At 36.6% G+C, this 19847-nt stretch overlaps 1 protein-coding gene across 3 annotated transcripts in view; it reads left to right on the top strand.

Annotated features, from left to right (window-relative positions):
- LOC146004966 ((E3-independent) E2 ubiquitin-conjugating enzyme UBE2O) overlaps positions 1–18898 on the top strand; it is a 118826-nt gene extending 99928 nt beyond the window's left edge. For 2 of the 3 annotated variants that reach the window (XM_083144043.1, XM_083144042.1), the window contains exons 16-18: positions 12073–12179; positions 13922–13954; positions 16354–18898. In XM_083144043.1, coding sequence (XP_083000169.1) covers positions 12073–12179; positions 13922–13954; positions 16354–16493 — 280 coding nt within the window. In that variant the 3' untranslated portion in view covers positions 16494–18898. The remainder of the gene's footprint in view (positions 1–12072; positions 12180–13921; positions 13955–16353) is intronic. The other variant, XM_083144044.1, reaches the window with a different exon arrangement.
- The last annotated feature ends 949 nt before the right edge of the window (positions 18899–19847 follow it).

Here is a 19847-nt window from a genome sequence, read left to right as displayed (position 1 = left end):
TTATTAAATTTTCAGGTGGAACACCTCCAAATGAATCAAACACAAATGCCTCATCTTTTAAATATTTAAGATAACAGATCCAGTGAGTGCCCTGATTTTTGTACTTATCCAAATTAACAATGCCACACTCTTTGTTGAGTGGTTGCTCTGGTAAAGAATCAGACATGTACACACCTCTAAAATTTTTGATGGCCAGTGGCTTGATTAAAGCTTCAATATCTTGGTTTGTAAGCAGCTCTTGTTTTTTTTAAACTTATTCATGGCTCTCTTAACACCTTTGCCTTGTTTCTCCATGGCCAGGTTATGGCGCCTCTGCTCATCTAATTCTGCCCTATTTTTCTTGGCATCTATTACTGTTTTTGCTATGGCAGCTGATCCCCCAGCCAAGCTCCCTACAGCCCCGAGAGCAGCTAAGATGGCAGGGATGGTAAATATAAATCCCCCCACATGTGATTTTTTTCTTGATTGCTGTAATTTTTTTAATTGGGTGGTACTAAGCAATAATTTCATACCATGGCCCTTTGCAAGACAAGAATTTTTTTTCTTGCGCTGCTTTTTGGTTAAAAGACTATCAATAGTTTTAAGAGATTTGAGACCTGCATAAGGTATTTGATACATAACACCCTTGGCCTTCATTGTAGGTTTATTATATACATATTCACAGCCCCCACCCCAGTTTTTGTTTGGTGCTCATAGCTATGGTGGTTCCCAATGCTGCTATTCTCTCACTCAAAGAAGCATCTTTGCTTACAAATCTACCAAATGCAGCCTCTTCTAATTTCTTGTCTGCAACATGTCTCTTGTCAAGATCAGAATCTGTGTTGTATGCTATGTCATGGTCTCTGCAAGCAGCATCTAGGGGATTAACACCAGGATCACCTCTGTTTAATCTATGATCCAGTTTTGTGCCTGGACCGCAATACTGATAGCCTGGAATATGTAGTTCAAATGGCAGCTTGTTTATAATGTCATTAACCAGTCCCCGGCCCTCAGAAATATTCCAAAATTTAGGTGGTAGAGTATTAATAATTTTTATGAGATATCCAATCCCCTTAGTGTCATTCACTATAAAATTAGACAATTTTGTGCTTATCATGTCCATAATTCCAACCTTTTCATTGTAAAAATTGTGGTTCCCAGCATTTTCCTCCCCAGCTATCACCAATAACCTATCTACAAGTTTCCTGACATCATCAACCCACACAAATTCTTTAGGCAGGGTGTTGTATTGTTTGATTCCACTGCCAGTCTTGATCTGTGACCATATGGGCTTGATTAAATTGTTGTATTTTGCCCCACTGCTAGACTTGACTCTTTTTTGTGTGGGATCATTGTTCTGGTATAGAGCATCTGATTTTATTAATATTTCTTTGTAATGTTCATAATCTTGATCTGTATAGCTGCCAGGCCTTTTCCTAGTCATCAGTTCCCACAACCCAGGTGTGCCGGGGTACTTAACAAAAGCACCTTTTTCTCCGAGACGAGATTCTGAATAAACAATCAGATCATCCCCCATAAAAGTTACTCTGAAATTGCCAATTCTATGTATGATGCTGCCATCAAGCTCTGTGTCAGCATATAAGCCAAACACCTCATCTTTGTTGTCTTTAGGTGTGGTTAAATATTTTTGAGCAAGAAGACCCAATTCAATAGGATCCTGACTAGCCTCAATTCTTCTAGGAGCAATAGGACTAGGTGTATGAATACTGGAAAGTGGGGTGAATGGATAATCTAATATGTTTCTTGCAGCTACAGGTACAAGCTCTGTGATCAAATTTTGATTTTGCTCTGTAACAGTTTTGATATTCTTACCTAAATTATTAATAGCATCAATTACAGGCTGTTCTGTTTGTTTGTGTTTTTCATAAATTCCACGGTTCTCTGATTTCCATCCCTTAAATCTTTTTACAAGATAATCTCTTAACTTAAGATCATCAATGATTGGCCTTTTCATGGTTATTTATTTATGTCTCAACGTCTAGAAAATCGTTGATTTTATTTCTGTATTTGCCACTATTGGGTGTTCTTGTCATATCAATTGTGACAAACCCATAACTGTCCTGGCTCCAGCACCTGCTGCAAAACTTGGAAAAATCATTGTAGCTCAAGTCCCCACCTACATATTCATCATGTATGTGTTTGAGGTTGGTATGGTCTTGATGAAACACACATATAAAATTGCTGTTGTCTCGGATCAGTTGCTTCGGTATTTTTGAAAAAGTCTGTGCCAGGTAGAAGCAATCAATGTTTTTGTGCCGGCCCTGTGTAAAGAAATTTCTAACCTTGTTTTGATTATCCAGTATAATGTCATCAAACACAACAACAGAATTATCGAGACATTCATGAAGTGGCTTAACATCTGGTTCAAAAGTGGCTATATCCAATCCATCATATAGCTTCATCAACTGCTGATATTTTAATTGTTCCAAGCTCTTAGAGAAGACATACAAGTGCCTGTTTTTCCAGTCTAACCAGTTGGGTGCCAATAAAAAATTATCAACCATTAGTGTAGTTTTACCACAAGCCGATGGCCCAACAATAAGACATCTAATATTATCAGGCAGCAAGTTGCCATTTCTCTTATTCTGTTGTTCAGGTTCTGGCAGCCTTTTTATAACATCCCAGGTGCTTATATTATCACTTTGTCTGCATCGATCCAGCTGTGTTCCGGAAGTCCTAGCCATTTGACAAATAACTTGTTGCCTTTTCTGCGGATGATTTTTTCTATGAGATATGTGTCAGGCTGTTTAGTTTTGCTGAGCTCTTGTTCATAGAACCTGCCTTTGAGAATTTCTCCTCGGTGATCTTTTATTATATGTGTTAAGGGTCCCGGGTTTAACTTGAACCACTGTAAATAATTCAGTGCTCCAGTTTCTTGTAAAGCCTCTCTTGAATAAGTACTTATATTTGCTGATTCTTACTTGATCCCCCACCCTGTATTTGGCCCTTCTTGTTGTTGGCTGGTATTTAGGATAATAAACAGTGCTGATCAATTTTTGCTCATCAGATGAAGTTACTTCAGAGGGTTTCATGTTGATTGTGGAATGGACCGAGTTGTTATATTTATGTAGAAGTTCTGGAAGAATATTAATCCATTTATAATTACCTTGGAGGGTAAATTGTTTATACATAAGATTTTTTAGGGTTCTGTTGAATCTCTCTACAATTGAGGCCTTGAGATCACTGTAACTCGAATAATGTTTTATTGCCTGACTTTTAATAAATTGTTGGAACACTGAATTATAAAATTCTTTGCCATTATCTGTTTGCAAATAGCGCGGTGATCTTCCACTCTGATTGATGATTGTCCTGAGGGCTTCTGTAACACATTTTCCAGTCTTAGATTTGAGTGGCTCAGCCCAGGCAAATTTTGAAAATGTGTCTATGACAGTGAGTAGATACTTGTAGCCCTTGTTGATTTTGTCTAAGTTTTTCAACTGTCCACTTGACAACTCAATCAAGTCGCTCTGCCATAAATCATCTATGCCCTTTGTGACTACTGGGAGTCTCTTAAAATTATGTCTGGCTTGTCTGTGTAATTCATCAACAATAATTTGTCTAGACATAATATGTAAACAAGAATATTGCAACTATGGGGTGTTCAGCAGCTGAGACTGCAGGATTTTCTAAATATAATTTGTCCCCTATTTGTATTTTAAATTCCAAAGAGCCATCATCTTCAACATAAGCTGTTTCTAATGTATCGGGGTCTGTAAAATCCTCTAACTCTACACTGGTGATTTTTGCTTTGTTCTCAGCATTTGTTATTGATAATGTGGGGTAGTGGTGTGCCTGTGGTTGAAGCCAATATTTGATCTTGATTGGTCTCAATGTGCCCCCAACAAAAAATTGGTAATAAAATTGTGCAGGGGACAGCATATATATTTTGCCACCTGGTGTAAATGGAGAATCATATTCTTTGTTGGGGATGCTGTACAATTCAAGAATTACTGTATGTTTTGGATTCTCGATTATGCCTGTTATTTCTTTTTCTGCTGTAAGCAATCTGCTTGTTACAGATTCAAGGTGCTCATTGATGGTCCTAACAACATCATCATGGCCTGGCTTGATTTTTATGTCCACAACAAGTTTCTTGTATTGTTGCACAATCTCTTGAAGCTGGGTGGCAAAAACAGACAGAGCATTTGCTTGATTGGATTCCATGGTTCCTAGCTGTTGCTTGATATTAGCTACAATTTGCTGTAAATTTTCAATAACTGCCAATTTTGAATTTTGAGCAGTAAGATCATGGACCTGTCTTCTGATATCCTCAAACAGGGCATGCAGTTCATTAATATGTTGATTAGTTGGTAGAGTGGCAACTGTCTGAGTAAGTTGTTTGATCTCTGTCTGGATATTCTTGATATCTTCTGATTTCAATATCCTATTCACTGCTCTCTTAATATTTTTAAGTTCCTGTGATGTGGGAAGATTTGAAACAGTATTCTGCAAAGATTCAAGTGCCAATTTCACATTATTTAATTCAGTAGCATCAGCCACATTTTGCATAGCATTTTGGAGCAGGGCTATATCTGCCTGAGTGGGTGTTGATTGTTGTAAAATTTCAAGTTTTGTTTGGATATCATCGATCAAGTGATGAAAATGAGATAGTTCAGATTCAGTGTTGAGGTTTTCAAGCTTTGTGATTTGTTGCTGGACACTGACAAGTGTATCTACAATCCCAGGCAATCTGGATTCTAGTACATTTGCCAAATCACTTTGCACTGCTGCTATTGTACCTTCAAGATGGGTTATGGTACTTTGAATTTTTCCAAAATCTTCATATGTTTCAAGTTGCAGCTTGATGTTTGCAACACTCCGAGTTATTGCACTCAAAGCATCAGAAGATGGCAAATTGTTCATAAAATTTTCAAGTGTCTCAATTTTTTCTTTAACCTTGGCTATGGCATTGTTCAGGGGGTCCAGATTAGGTATCTGGAGTGACTGAATCTGTTCTTTTAGAGTGGAAATTACTAGATCAAAATCTTCTTGTGATTTTATGCTTTTGACAATTGTTTGGAGCTGTGTCTGGACATTATTTATCTGCTCTTCCAATTGCTGCTTTAATTGCTCGGAGTTGGTGGCCTGGGTCTTAAATTTGGCTTGAAGAGCTGCTACAGCTTCTTCTAAACTTTGAAAATTATCCAATGTTGCCAGATCAGTATATTTCTGAAGCAATAATTTGAGTTCTGAGTCAATTTTAAGAAGAGGGTCCATGCATTGTGATTGTAAATTTGTAATTTCTAATTGAAGACTGGCATTGAGTGTGGTCTGTAAAGCTTGTAAATCACTTCTTAATTTCTTGACTCTGACATCAAGCATCAGAATCTCATCTCTGTGATCTTCATGCCTTGTATGGCCAAATATATCATTAGGCATTTTTGTTTTAGTGGTTATTTATTATAGAGTATCTGATTCTTAATTCTATAAAAAAAGGTATAAGCTTGTCATATGATCCCGGGACTTCAATATATAAGCAGTCACCAGCAGAAACAGTATATACAGTGCCAGAAATCATGTTTGAGTGCTTTAATTCTATAAATATTTCTCCCTACTGAAATTTTAACATCACCCTCGGGGGTTGTAATAAATTGCAATTGACCACCTACAGGTAATTGGTAATGATTTAAATTATTGTTAAATATGTACAATATTTTGCCTGTTTCATCATCAACATCTGTAAGTATGCTGTTCAGATGAATAATTAACAAGCCACTCAGTTTAGATATCATATCAGGAGAGGCTTGGGGTATTGGCAGATCCATAATAGCCTGTTTTTTGAACCCAAATAAGTTCATAGGCATCTTTATTTATTTCAAATCATGCTCTGTAATTGGGCATTGATTTCCATTTTTCAAATCACAATGCCCCCAAGGTAAAGTATGTATGCCACATGATAAAATGCATCTCTTATCATCATGTGGGTCCAGGGCCACTTTTCTTACAATATTTGAAGTCAATAAGTGATCCACACTCTGAATTCTATTTTCTGATGTTTTGATTGTGCCACATGATTTGATGCAATTTTTATAATCTTCAAATTGGAGGTCTTTTTCAACAGTTGCTTTGCCAATACCCTTGGCCTTTTTGGCAGCAACACCACTACATGTTTTAAAACTATACACCTTGGCACTTAACCCAGCAAATTTCACAATAACATCACCAAGTGTCTCATCTTTTAACTTGCCAGGCACCTTTTTGTTGTGGTGTTTAATTATTGTATGTTCACTGGTATCAAAGTATTGAAACAATTCAGGCTGTGCAATATCTTGATAAACATCTTCTGTTTTAATATCAAGAATAAAACTATCCGTGTCCATGTACATCAGTTTTACACGATCACCATAAAAAGGTTTCAAGACATCATAATACAATGTTAACATATGTAATTTGGCCAATTCCAATATCGCAGCCCCTACATAAATAGGTTTATCAAATTTGATCTTTGTTTTCTTCATGTTGAAAAGTGCCATGTGCTCATCATAAATTCTTCTGTAATTGAAATTAGGCTTTGCAACCAATTTTTTGCTCAGGCTGGGGTCAGTAATTATTTTAACATCGGTATGTTTTCTGACATTTTCAATAGTTTTGCCATACACAGAATTAACCATCAATTTAAACAAGCCCTTATCAAATTGGCTCTTTGCAGATGTTCGAAGCTCTGTGTTTGTATCAATGTATGGTTTCAACCATTTTGAGTGCCTGAACCTTAAGACTTTTCCAATTTTGGTCACTTGAACACCATGTTTCATCAGGAACTGGAGGTTTTTGTAATATATGACATAACCCTGTTTCGGCTCCAGAGTCATCATGAGCTTCTTCTGTTTAGAGCCAGGTGAGCACTGAACCTCGGGAATTGGGGGCAGATCAGAAAATGTGTTGTGCAAATGATCAGGAATTGTCAGATCAACCTCTAAGAAGAGGCCATATTCACTGTCATCAAAGTCCTGAAGATCCTCAATATTAAAATCTTCCACCCATTCAAGCCCTGCATATGGCAGTTTATCCATCATGGCATAACCATAGAGGCTGTTTGCATCTACATACAATATATAATTTGATGGCCGTGCTGGATCATAATCAGGCATATATTTGTTATTTGCTCTGGCATATCTCTGAGAACATTGCACCATCCCCCCTCTTATACATTCCTCCATAAACAGATACTTATCTTGATCGTGGATCAGATCCAAATGCATGTTAGTATTCAAAAACGTTGCAGACCATGCTAGGCCCGGGGCACTGTAAAAATATAATGGATCCAGTTTATAATTTTGCATGGAAGATTTTCTGAATGCCTGCATTATATCAGCTGAGAGGGTCACATCAAGTTTTAAATAAGCCATGTGATAATCACCAAATGTCTTGCATTTTAAATTGTTCCACATCAACTGGGCATGGTGATAATCTTCATCAGTGATTCCAGATCCTCTGATTTTGCTGTAAAACTCTTCTTGTGGTGGCAGGGAACACTCATCAAATTTAGAAAAATCTGTAACATAGTCATATGGATATACACCCTTCCGCCTAATTAATTTCAGGTCCAGATTTGGAAACGAGGCACTTGTGATTTTGAATTTATCATCAGATAATTGATTTGCCAGTGTAGGCAGGCTAGCCGACAGAAATCTGTAGGAATCAAGAAATCTTATGTGAATAGGAACACCATCAACTTTAATTATCTTGCTAATAGATATATATTTCTCATCATTTTCAGCTAAAATATTTAAATTCTCCTTGTCAAACCCCTCGTACCTGATCAGATGATGAAAATCATAATTGGATGCTCCATGGCAAAATATGGGGATAAATCTTGGTCTCTTGATCTTAATATTGCAGCTTTTACACAGGGCCTGTTTATATCGACCATCTGTATGAGAATGGTGTTTCACCTTGATATTTGTATCTGAAAATTCACAATCACATACCGGGCATTTTTCTGCATTGTTGAAATCTTCAATCTGATCCTCTGTTAAAGGCAACATAGGCTTTGATTTTAATAAGAAATTAGATGCTATGTCACGGCACTCATTTTTTATTCTATGTGCAAATATTTTGATGGCATCTTCTCCCACGTATGAATATTCTTTAATAACAACACCATCCCGTATAACCATATAACAAAAGCTGGAAGGTTCATGTTGCTGGTATGGTGTAATTGCAGATTCTTCAGGATCTGGGCTACAGAATGCAAGAGGTTTGAGGTTCGATTCAAAATCACAGGCAATATATGCTGGGTGTTCCAACAAGGCTTCAAACTTTTTGAATTTGCAATTTTCACTTGGATTGGGCATCACCATATGAACAGGTTTATGATTCCCACAGTATTTCAGATGCTCAAATAACTTGTTTTTTGCAATTTCTGCACTCTCTTCCCGAACCCCATTTATTATTTTTTGACCATCAAATACACTTAAACATCTTCTACACAACTTGAATATTGTATTGGATTTGTCTAATTGTGTTCTCACTAAAGCTTCAAGATTATGTATCAGAGTATAATGGTGTGTATCATCCCCTTCAATTAAGAGCAAATCAATTGGAATAGCAGATTCATCATCAAGTATACTGATTCTGAGAGGTGCTATCAGGCAATTGCCAGTGGAACAAATAAATACATTAATAGATAATTGTTTGCCATTGATGTGCCTGGCCCTTTTTTCAAATTTATCAATATTCTGAACAGACATTGGATATTCTAAACCCTCCATTGCATCGTCAAAATCATGTTCATGTTGTTTGTAATAAGTTATTCTCTCTGGATGCCTTGAAACTGGATACAAAGCAGCTAATATACACCACAAAAAGCATTTCGCGTCATTATTTTTTATATTAACCACGGCTCTTTTGTTTTTGATATTGGCAGGTAATGGCACATAAGTAGAACCTTTTAATGGGCTGAATTCAGAAATATTAACATATAACTTGTGCGGAGAGCCACATAGGCTCCATCCTGACTCTTTTGCTGCAAATTCAGAGTGTTTAATGTTCAGTTGATCCATCAACCTGCTTATTATTTTGTCTGCATTTGAATATACCGGTACAGTTTCTGTTATGTGGGGCTGTGTAAATTTTGTGCCATTTGGTTTCTTATATTGTGCAAACAATTTGAGGGACAGCTTATAAGAGCCATTTTGTGCATTTAGAATTGCCTGCACATTAGAATTTACACTCTTCAAAAAATTCTCAATTCCACATCTTGGCTCTGATTCAAACCGGTGATCCCTTAATTGGCCGTTAAAACTGCTACGGATGGGTGGTGTATAGCGTGGCTGCTTTGCTGCTCTGGCATTAAGAGGTGCTTCGTGTCTTCTTTTCAGACCAGATGTGGATGGTTGTGTTGATGATTGTGCAGAGCAAGTATCTTTATGTGTATATGTGAAGTATTGCATGCTGTATTTTCTATTGCATTTGGGGCAAATTTTTGTGGGAGTTCTGTATTTGTCCGGGTTACAAATTTTTTGGTGTCTGGCCCAATTAGAGCTAAATATATTCTTATTGCATTGATTACAATATTTTTGATTCGGCATTTTTGTTGTTGTTTATTATATACAATTTCCTGGGTTTCAATTCAAAACTTTATATTGAATAAAAAATATCAGTTGGGTTCAGCACTGTGCTTTGTGTGTGTGTGTATGTGTGTAGGTGTGTATACACTTAATATTTTTGGCTTTGGTATTTATATAAAATTTCCTGGGTTTTAAATCTAATCTCTATGGATTAATATTAATAATATTAATCTTATGACAGGTTGTAAAGCCAATAGCCCACAAGTGGAAAAAGAGAATAAATATTCATTCACACCGACCCAGCGCAAATACCTGCACGAACATGCAGGACATGGGACAAATATAAGCTTAACTCTAAATGTGAGTGGATTACAACAAATATCAGATTTTATATTGTTCAATTAAACCAAACAGGCCTGTAAGTATGAGAAGCACTGTAAAAACACATCTGCTCTCCTCAGCCACGCTCACAATACTGGCTGATGCAATACTCGGGAATTTCTGTAAGTACTGGCGCTGAGGAGAAACATGCAAAACAAAAATCAATACTACCGTCTCGGGAATTGTACACACTGACACAGAGAGGGAAACATGCAAACACGGAGCAATTCTAGAGGGGCTCTGCATATTGCATTGTTTTAATATTGGATATTCACAAGTTGAACCTGGTATCCAATTAAACTTAAACCAGAAGTAAATATGTGTGTGTATGTATGGGTTTTTGCTTAATTTCTGGTGTGGTCAAAAATTGATATATTTTTGACAAATTTATGGACAAAAATCTGGCTGATGCAATTTTTGTAAGTATGCACAAATCTGCTTGAGGGGGGTTGATACTTTCCGAAGAGCATTTTTACAAAACCCTTGGGTTAGGCGGGGTGCTACACTTGAACAAAAAACTCATATGGACATGTTGAGCAAGTTTTAAGTATAGTCAAATCTGCTTGAGAAGAGCTTTCTTTTCCGAAAAATTCCCGAGGGCATTTTTACAAAAATCTTGGATTAGACGGGGTGCCACACTAGAGCAAAAAGCTCATATGCTCATGTTGAGCTTGTTTTAAGTGTAGCAAATCTGCTTGATGAGAGCTCTTCCTTTCCGGTCCTGTCCCTACCGTAAATACCACTACTTCCATCAGTGGTAAATGTGTTCTTGAATTCTGCAACATATTGCTGCAAACGATAGCTTGGTGCAGATTTAACTTGCGGCATTTTCAAACACGCACACACTTACAGAAAACTCGCACCTTTCGAACGAAACACACTAGTACTTCTCCCACGCAATACCACGCCAAGCAAATACTGTGGAACAATCTGTCCACTACTGAACGTTGAGCTTACGTTTTACCTCTCAGTATGGACAATTCGTTACATCCAGACTGGATACTGTTGCCAGGTCTTGCAGGAATTTTTCCCTAAGATGAGAAAATAAATACAGCGACTATAAAAAAAAAACCTTTTGATTTTTTCTGGGAAATCTTAAAAAGATAAGAAAATTTAAGTAGATATGAAATTTTATGTGAAATTTTTGGGACAAAACATTCATTTTATGCATTTATGAGTGAATATTAAGAAATATGTATTTACATAAAAAAAATGGGAAAATATGTTTTTTTATGTGAAATAAAATTTGATATATAGGCTCCAGTTACTATGATCGGAATTTGTAACTCACTTACGAGGTCATATCTACTCGCAGAAAAAATATTTATTTACCTAAAAATCCGAGCCCTAGTTATAACAATGGTTAGTAATTTTTTTAACAAAAAGAATGTGTTATATAATGGATGTTGTCAATCTTACATTGTTGTAATATAGCAACTTATCTGTGAAAAAAGCAGTGTTTTATTTTTATTTCAGATTTTTTTTTTTAATTATTAATCCCAAATATCATCAGGTAATTCAAATTCATCATTGTTTTCACAAAGTCTCTTGATGTTTTCTGTTACATTAAATTTTAAAGATGGTGGCTTACTCCATTTGTGAAAAAGAAAACTCCATACTGGATCTATGTTACCATTTTCATTATTTAATTTATTCCAGTGTTCTGCAATGAACAAAGCTTCCCAGACATTCAACTCTGTGTTTCTCGTTAAACTTTTTAAAACCCTTCTCTTTTTAATCAAATGCTTCTCTTCGATGATATGAGTTGTAATAACCGTAAACTACAGGAAAATAATTCTATAATGCAAGCAATACGTACATACAAGAAAAACTATAACATTTAAGATAACTGTCACATGTGACATAGGTTATCTTTGCGGATGCCATGTATTAAAATCGGTGCATTTGCATGTTAACCTCTTTCCTCGAACATAAGTATGATTCCATTGCGTTCCTCATGTGTTAGAGGCATTCAGTTCTTCTGTCTCAGATCTGGACAAAAAGAAATTGGTTACAAACTCTTTACTTTTGCCACACAATATTGGTGTGAAATTTCTTAAAATTTTGAATTATGCACAACGTCCAGGATATTGATATTCTGCAAAAGTTATTCCTATGCTATGCTATGTAAGGTATAATCTCTTTGGTATTGTTACTAATGAACATGCAATATTTGTTTCAGACTTATTTCTCGACTAGAAACATGGTTGGAAATCTCCGAGAGATACAATAATTCACATCCAATGTCACCTACAACGCCAACAACATTTCGTGAACTACATGGCGATGGTAAGTTGTGTAACAACAATTTTATTCTTTTGTTAAATTGAAATTTGTACTTTACTATTTTGACCATCACCATGTAGAAACTAGTATATAGCTCAGGGCATTTTTTAAAATATATAAATAGATAGATACACAGAAATAGATTGAGGAAAAGAGCCAGAAGGCTAGATAAACAAAACTGTAAAGTAGGAGACAGTAAACACTTAACCTCAAAGATTAGTTCTGTCTGTTTGTGGTAAGTGTTTATTGACACCTATCTTACGTATGCTTGTAAATACACTCATGTCCATAAGTTAAGGGATTTGCTAAATCCACTAGAAAGCATTGAGTCACTGCAATAATCGATGCAATAAAATATGCCCTGGCAATACTGAAACATGTGACACAGTAATACTGATCCAAGGTGTATATAGGAAAAGTGGAAAATGACAGTGGGCAGCACCGACATGGTGTGGTCTCTGTCCACCGGTAGCATACATTTTGTGGTGGACAGTACCAGAACTATTCAATACAGGGTGTGGTGATGCCGAACGACAATACAGGTTGCACAACGGCTCCCCATACTGTGAATCAGGCCATCCAGCATGCTCTGCAGTAACGCATTCCATTGCTGGACAAGTGCTATTTGGAGGTGTACAAAGGTCCGTGGTGGCAGAGTTAGGGCTGCAGCCTAGAGCATCCCATGCATGTTCAATCAGATACTCCAGACGCATGATTTCGTCATGCTGCAGATATTCCTCCACCAGGCACGCTCTGTGTAGTCTGGCATTATCATCCATCAGACAGATTCCAGGTCCATATGCACCACACAAAAGTCTCGCATACTTTTGCAGGATGTCATCCCTATAGATCACAGCCGTCACAGTATTCCATGGAAACACATGCAGCAGAGTATGCCCCCCCCCCTCCCCGGCGAGAACACTGGCACCACCACCCTTTCCACAATATTGGCATGGTTGTAACATGTCGCAAGGGTGCTTCAGATGAACAGGCACCATGAATCACACTCCAGGCTAAACAGAGACAACACAACACACCACCGCACTTCATGGCTTCAATCACAGTGGGCAATACACCATCTTCGACGAGCCATGTAGTGTCTTTGTGTGAGTGAAATGCATCTGGTTGGAGATGTGTGTCCCAGAGGCTGCTATGAAGTCTCTAGCCAGTCCAGGTGCTGTGCTGGTTGGGCATCTTCAGGCATTTAAAGCAAGATAACAATCCTGGCACGTGGTCGACCTTGCCCATACTGCCGTTCAATGTCTCCATCCACCTGAAATCATCTCTCACAGACGAGAAATGATGCTACTGGAAACATTCAACTACTGACCCACCTCTCGTTGACTTTGGCCAGCCTCTAATCTGCCGATGATCCGGCCACGCATAATGTGATCCAAATGTGTTCGCTCTGCCATCCTCCTTCTGTACGACTCGATTACTGCGAGTCAAATGCACACGACATGCAGTCACACTAATTGGTCTCGTACAGAGCGGGCGTGGTGCCATCCTGTCTGTCACATGTTTCAGTGTTGCCATGGCATGTTTTATTGCACCAATTATCGCCATGGCCCAATGTTTTCTAGTGGATCTCGCAAATCCCTTAACTTATGGACATGAGTATAGATAAAATATAAAGATAAAAACACACGCATACACAGAGATAGATAGATGGTGGTGAGGGGGGGCACATAGAAAGTGTCCAAAATGGCTGATTTTATCGCTCTTTGAACACCTCTTCTTTGCAGCCATTTTTGATCCTGTGGACCGAATGTCAGCTGGTGAGTTAATTCATAACTAATTGTGTAGATGGTAGTTGAACATTTTCTTTCCTCCATATCGCCCAAAATTCCTACCACTCTTGCCTTTGATACCAAAAGTCCTGGCTTTGATCCCCAATGTGAACAAAATTTTAGCGTTGTTCCAGCACCGCAAGGACAATTGAGGAGCTACTTCAGAGCATTAGTTGTACACTGGTCTCAAAATCCAAAGAAAACGGTAATAATAAGACTTCACGTGCTGGCCATGCATCACCCAGTGAAAATCTGCTTGGCCTTTCTTGGCCCTCAAAATGTTGTTGCACTAGGACTACCGGTGATTTTAATCAAACGTAACCGTCAGCATATGGCTGGGACACATGTCTTCCCATCACCACGTGGCAGCAATTAACATGCCATTCCTTGAAAACTACATGTGATACTTCAGTCCTGTCTTTTTTGTTCATTTGTATACAATAAAGGTATGGCATACTCAAATTACAAACCATTATATCCGTTGTTACTATTATAAAAAACGGAGTTTGAAAAATGTCTTTATTTTCCCTCACAATACTTTGGGACAGAGCTTAGGAAAAGAGGTATAACTCTTCAACTGCCACTTTTTGCTTACTTTTACATGTAATAATAACAAAAGAACACGATCACACTGTGTGACAGTTAAGGGTCTAGCAGGAAATATCCAATTTTCAAAATTTCCCAAAAATTACAACTTTCGAAAATGTTACATTTTTTAATTTATTTATTTATGGGAATTACATGTCCTCAAAGAGTGGTCTCATGTCATGCTTCCCTCCAATTTTTTTCTATCCAGCATCCATAGGGCTGACGTTAGAAGTGATTTTCTGGAAATATTTTTTGTAAGCTGTCAACACTGCCACTTTTGTACATTTTTTTTCCATGAGAAAGTATCAGCCTATTTTCAGTGAAACTTTGCATGGTTGTAGGAAAGTACCACTGCTACATACTACATTTTTTTTACACTCACTTTGGTCTATTGTGGTGGGTACAGGAGCATGCCAAGTACTTTTTTTTAAAATTGTGATTTTCTTGTTCCATTAACTTTCATTATTGGGAGGTGCAGTGTATACATTTCACCTCTGGTAAAAGCCCTGTCATTCTAGCTGTGGGGGGAATGATTTCATGTCTAGTTCTTGAGCTACAGTCTGCTAAAGGTTATACTTGTCTGTTATCAAGAGTTTGCAATCAGTATTTCTTCTCATCCCAGTTATGCAGTGTGATTCAAAAAGATGGACTAAATTTCGAATGGCTATATTTACTGAATGAATGTTAATGATCTACATAACATTTGAAAGAGGAGGACATAAAGTTTCAAATTACATGCGATTATGCTCACAATAAAGTTGATAAATGTTCAATGTGATCGCCTCGACCACATGGGTAACATCTAGACTGTAGCTGAATTCGTTCCACATCTGAAGAAGAATGTCTTACGTCACTGATTTCACTGCAGTTGTGATATTGTGTTTTTGGTCATCCAAAGTTGTTGGTAGGGGTTCAGTGCTTAAACGAAGAGGAAATACACCACAGTCGTAGGCTCAGTTTTAATTAACTCACGATCGCAAAAAAAATTTTGTGCTGCGTAGTAGCCATTCTGCTCTCAACCCTGCTGCATGGCTGTGCTAGACGAGCACTCTGGCAGTGGTATTTGAAACTTTCAAAGACCTCCCCTTTCAAATGTTATGTAGATCGTTCACATTCATCCGGGAAATACAGGGTGTCTCATAAGGAATATAGCCCATTCTGACACAGGTAAAAGTACATGATAATAGAAGCAAAAAAGTCTCAGTAAACATGGGTCTACAAACGAGCAGTTTTTGAGATAATCGCGAACGTGTGATTACAAGCTGCCACTGACTTCATTGTTTGTAAACGTCGTCCTAGTTGGTAAAATGCTAATAAAACAGTAAGAAAAGTCATTGGAGATCTCATTGCTTTTATTGAACATTCTACTTACTGATTGTATCCATCCTGTTTGATTACAACGCCACCTCTCGGAAATGTTCTCTTTTGTAAACAATGAGCAAACCTCGGAACACACAAGGAGTAAAGCTCCCGGTGTTTACAAAATGCAGTCAGTGATGGCTTCTAACCGCACATTATTAGCATTTTACCAACTAGGATGACGTTTACAAACAATAAAGTTAGTGGCGGCTTGTAATGACACATTTGTGATTATGTCGAAAACGGCTTATTTGCAGACCCATGTTTACTGAGACTTTTTTGTTTCTATTATCGTGTACTTTCACCTGTGTCAGTTTGCGCTGTTATTTTTGAGACACTCTGTATAGCCATATGAAATTGAGGCAATCTTTTTGAATCATGCTGTATTATGATTTCTTCCATCAGTTTCAAATTACATGCCTTGATATTTTGTCTTGCAGCTATCACAACTGCTGTAAACATTCTGCTGCCAGAATTCCCCCTGATCCCAGCTTCCAAGGGCTTCTGCTTAACTCTCAGGAAGACCTTGGTGACGTTCAGGGATGTTCTCGCATCCGTGGGAATCAAGGAGAACAGTTAGTAATAGCTTTTCATCTAGGAGAGTGTTAATTAATATACATCTAAATGGGTCTGTGCAGATAAGCATGATTTTTTAGTTTGCTTGAGCTTGCCCAGCTAAATCTTTTAAAAAGTGATGCAAAAGTGAAACTTGTTAAGAGTGTGTATGAAATTTTTTTTTTCTACATGAAAATTTTGGATGGCTTCTTGTCAGTTTGCAGCGTGGAATGAAGTATTTTTGCTACTCAGCCATATCTGAATGCAGTGGACAATTTAACCCCACAATATATACACTCACATATATATATATAATTCCTCCGGATGCATATTGCTTGTAAAATACAAGCTCTTTGTTTGTAGATCTTTTTTTCTAATTATTATTATTATTTATCACTCAGAAGAAAGCTTTCAGATCTAGTATTCCATCCAGAGAACAGTGTAATCTAGTCTGTTTTCGTAAAAATCTATTGTATAGGAAATGTTAGACCACTTATCTGTTGCTCACTCAAGTAAGATAAAGCAGGGGTGATTGGATTTTTGTGAAATCAGATAGTTAAAACCCGTAAAGCATTAACTATTTATTGTCATATGGACTTTATGCAATTTCAAAGCAACAGATGCTATGAATACTATATAGTGTCATGTTGTGTGATCCTAACTGAAGAGACGAGTGTGCCCATTGTGATCGTTCAGGAACGACCGTAAGAATTTGTTTTACGAAACAATACTTAATGTCATGGAAATCTGGAGGTAATCATTTTTTAGCTCATATTTATTTTTAAGATGTAGAAAATATGTAAAAAAAAAATACCTTAACTATTGTACCATAGCAATCATTTATACTATGTGGGTAAATTTGCTTTGAGTGTTATCACGATTTATTTTTTATGTAAGTAGAAAAAAAATTTTGAGAATTTTTCTGTTTAACTTTCGTTGAAGAAAGAAGGATTTTCTTTCCATTGTATGTAGTGTAGAAGTTATATATTTAATATGTTATTTATAAAATGCCTTTGTTATTACTGTTGTTATTTTGTGAAGACTGTATCTGAGCAGTATCTTTGAACACTTGTAAAAAATAAATGATCCGAAATGTACTTTGAAGATAGAATACAGTTGTATTTTATAAACTTGGAGAGACAGGCACACCAAAGCATGTATGCATATGGGTGAGACAAGAAGAGTCTTCTCGTTGCTCTTACATCTAACACATTTGTTATACTCAGGAGAATATACTGGTGTGAGTTCAAGACTACAGTGTGAGAACAAATATAATTCTTCAACAAAAGCATTCTTCAGCTCTAATATGTTTGGTTTATAATGAAATATCTTGTTTATCTGTACGTGGAGATTTGTTTTTTGAAATGCAATAATGTGACCACCATAGAAAGGGTTGGCTGGGCACTTTACATCGAACAGAAAGGCTTCAGGAGCTTCATCTGTCAGTAATACAAACATGCATAATTTCTTGTATGAATGCTTAGCGTTAGAATCCATGGAAAATAAATCATTTCGCAGTTCCTGCTACAATTGTTTCTCATGTAAATTATTGTCTTTGGATGCATTTTGATCATTTTACAAGTTAAAGCATAATAAACTGTAAAGTTGACTTTTTTCTATATCTTTCATTTAAAAATTAAACTCATGAAGCATTTTTTGTATATGAGTGTACTTTGCAAAGCATAATAAGTTAAAGTTAAATTCTCTGGTGACTAACGTATGACTTCGACACTTTGTATTTGGAACAAGAACGAAAATCTTTAATTTTCTTCGTGGAATTGGAAAAAAAAAATGTATAAATACAGAACTAAGAAAATCGTATTTCACTGTTTTTATATTTCAGATTGTTTTATTGTCAGTTACAGGCATATACGTATGGGTGATCATAATTTGTTATACCTCATAAAATTCCACAGATCCGTTTGTCTATAGCATCTTTAATATGTTAGAAATTACTTGAAAATAACTTATTCAAATCTGAAAACCTTTCCAGTATCTTAGCCATACTTTGTACTCGTTTAGAAGCTGCAGTTCATTGTAGCTCCCTGAATTTGCAATTAGATAAGTTTTAAATAGTAGAGAGAAAAAAAATTTGCATGATTCCAATTTTTGTTCTTGGGTGTAAAGGATTGAAAAGTACTTGAGTAACACCTGTAAATTTGCCTCAACTGCATATGTTGAAATAATTGCAATAAAAGTTAACCCTAAACAGCAATGTGTGTTGTGTCAAATGAATGTTTCTTTTTTTTTTTCTTGTACCCTATCTTCATGGTTGACTTGCATTATTATTATTATCATCATTATGTTTGTGTAAACATTGTGATCTGTACAATTTGCTCAATTCAAATATATATTTTTTTATGTAATTTGCCCCTACTACGTTGTATCCTATTATGTAATATGCGAGCACAATAAAGTTTCGTTAGTTGAGCCTCCGTGCATTACAAAAATACTTTACATTAGAATAAATACAAAATAATGAAGGGATTGTTTAAATATACCTATTATATTTAGTAGGGATGGGACAGATTAATCGGTACTCGTTCGGTATCTGCCAATGAACTATATATAACTGGAACGCTCGTTGCAATGCTGATCGGCCAGGTAAAGTGAAGATGCTTTTGCGAATAGTTCCTCCAGGGAACATGGGAAGAACATGTGGTGATCCCATAAGCTAACGTGTATTTACTCGCCTTTTTGCTTTGGTATTGGACAAAAAGAAACTTAATTTAACCATATTTATGCATTCAGTGAAATAAATGAGTGTCCACTATTCATGCATAAAGTAATTGTTTAACCAATAAAGATGTGCACATGGGTAAAAACACGTGGTGATTGAGTGTCAACATGGGGGGTGGGGTCTGGGTAAAAAATAATTCAGGCGATTTTGAAGTAATGAAACAATTTTAATTTGAACTTAAGAAGTAATTTTGCCTCTCGGTAGAATTTACCCTGCACGCATCTTGGTGGAGAGCACTCATGTTAACGTCTCTTTTTTCCTCATCTTTATCAATTGCGTAATACAATAAAAATGTTAAAACCTAATACCATTACTTTAATGAATGATGGTATAATTATTGCATGCCATAAAAAATATATAATTCAGATTTACGATGCAATTTTACTTGTGGGTAAGATTTAACCAGCGTGCATCCTTACGTCTTAGCAGATGAATGTGCATCCTGTCGGGTTAATGTCTATAGATTTCGTTTTATGTTTTGTTAGATGTAGCTTCCTTGAATGAACTTGCCGTATCCTTCACCTTTTCTCATTTTATGCAAGATATTATGTCTATCGCGGTTGAACAGTAAAATAGAGAATTAATGTGTCCAAAATATATATACATAGTCTCACTCAATACAGAGTACAATCAAAGTTT

This window comes from Lepisma saccharinum, chromosome 22 (genome assembly GCF_977018435.1).
Source record: "Lepisma saccharinum chromosome 22, izLepSacc3.1, whole genome shotgun sequence".
Taxonomy (NCBI): Eukaryota; Metazoa; Arthropoda; class Insecta; order Zygentoma; family Lepismatidae; genus Lepisma; species Lepisma saccharinum.
Note: the sequence above shows the minus strand (reverse complement) of the source record. Positions and strands in the feature narration are given on the sequence as shown.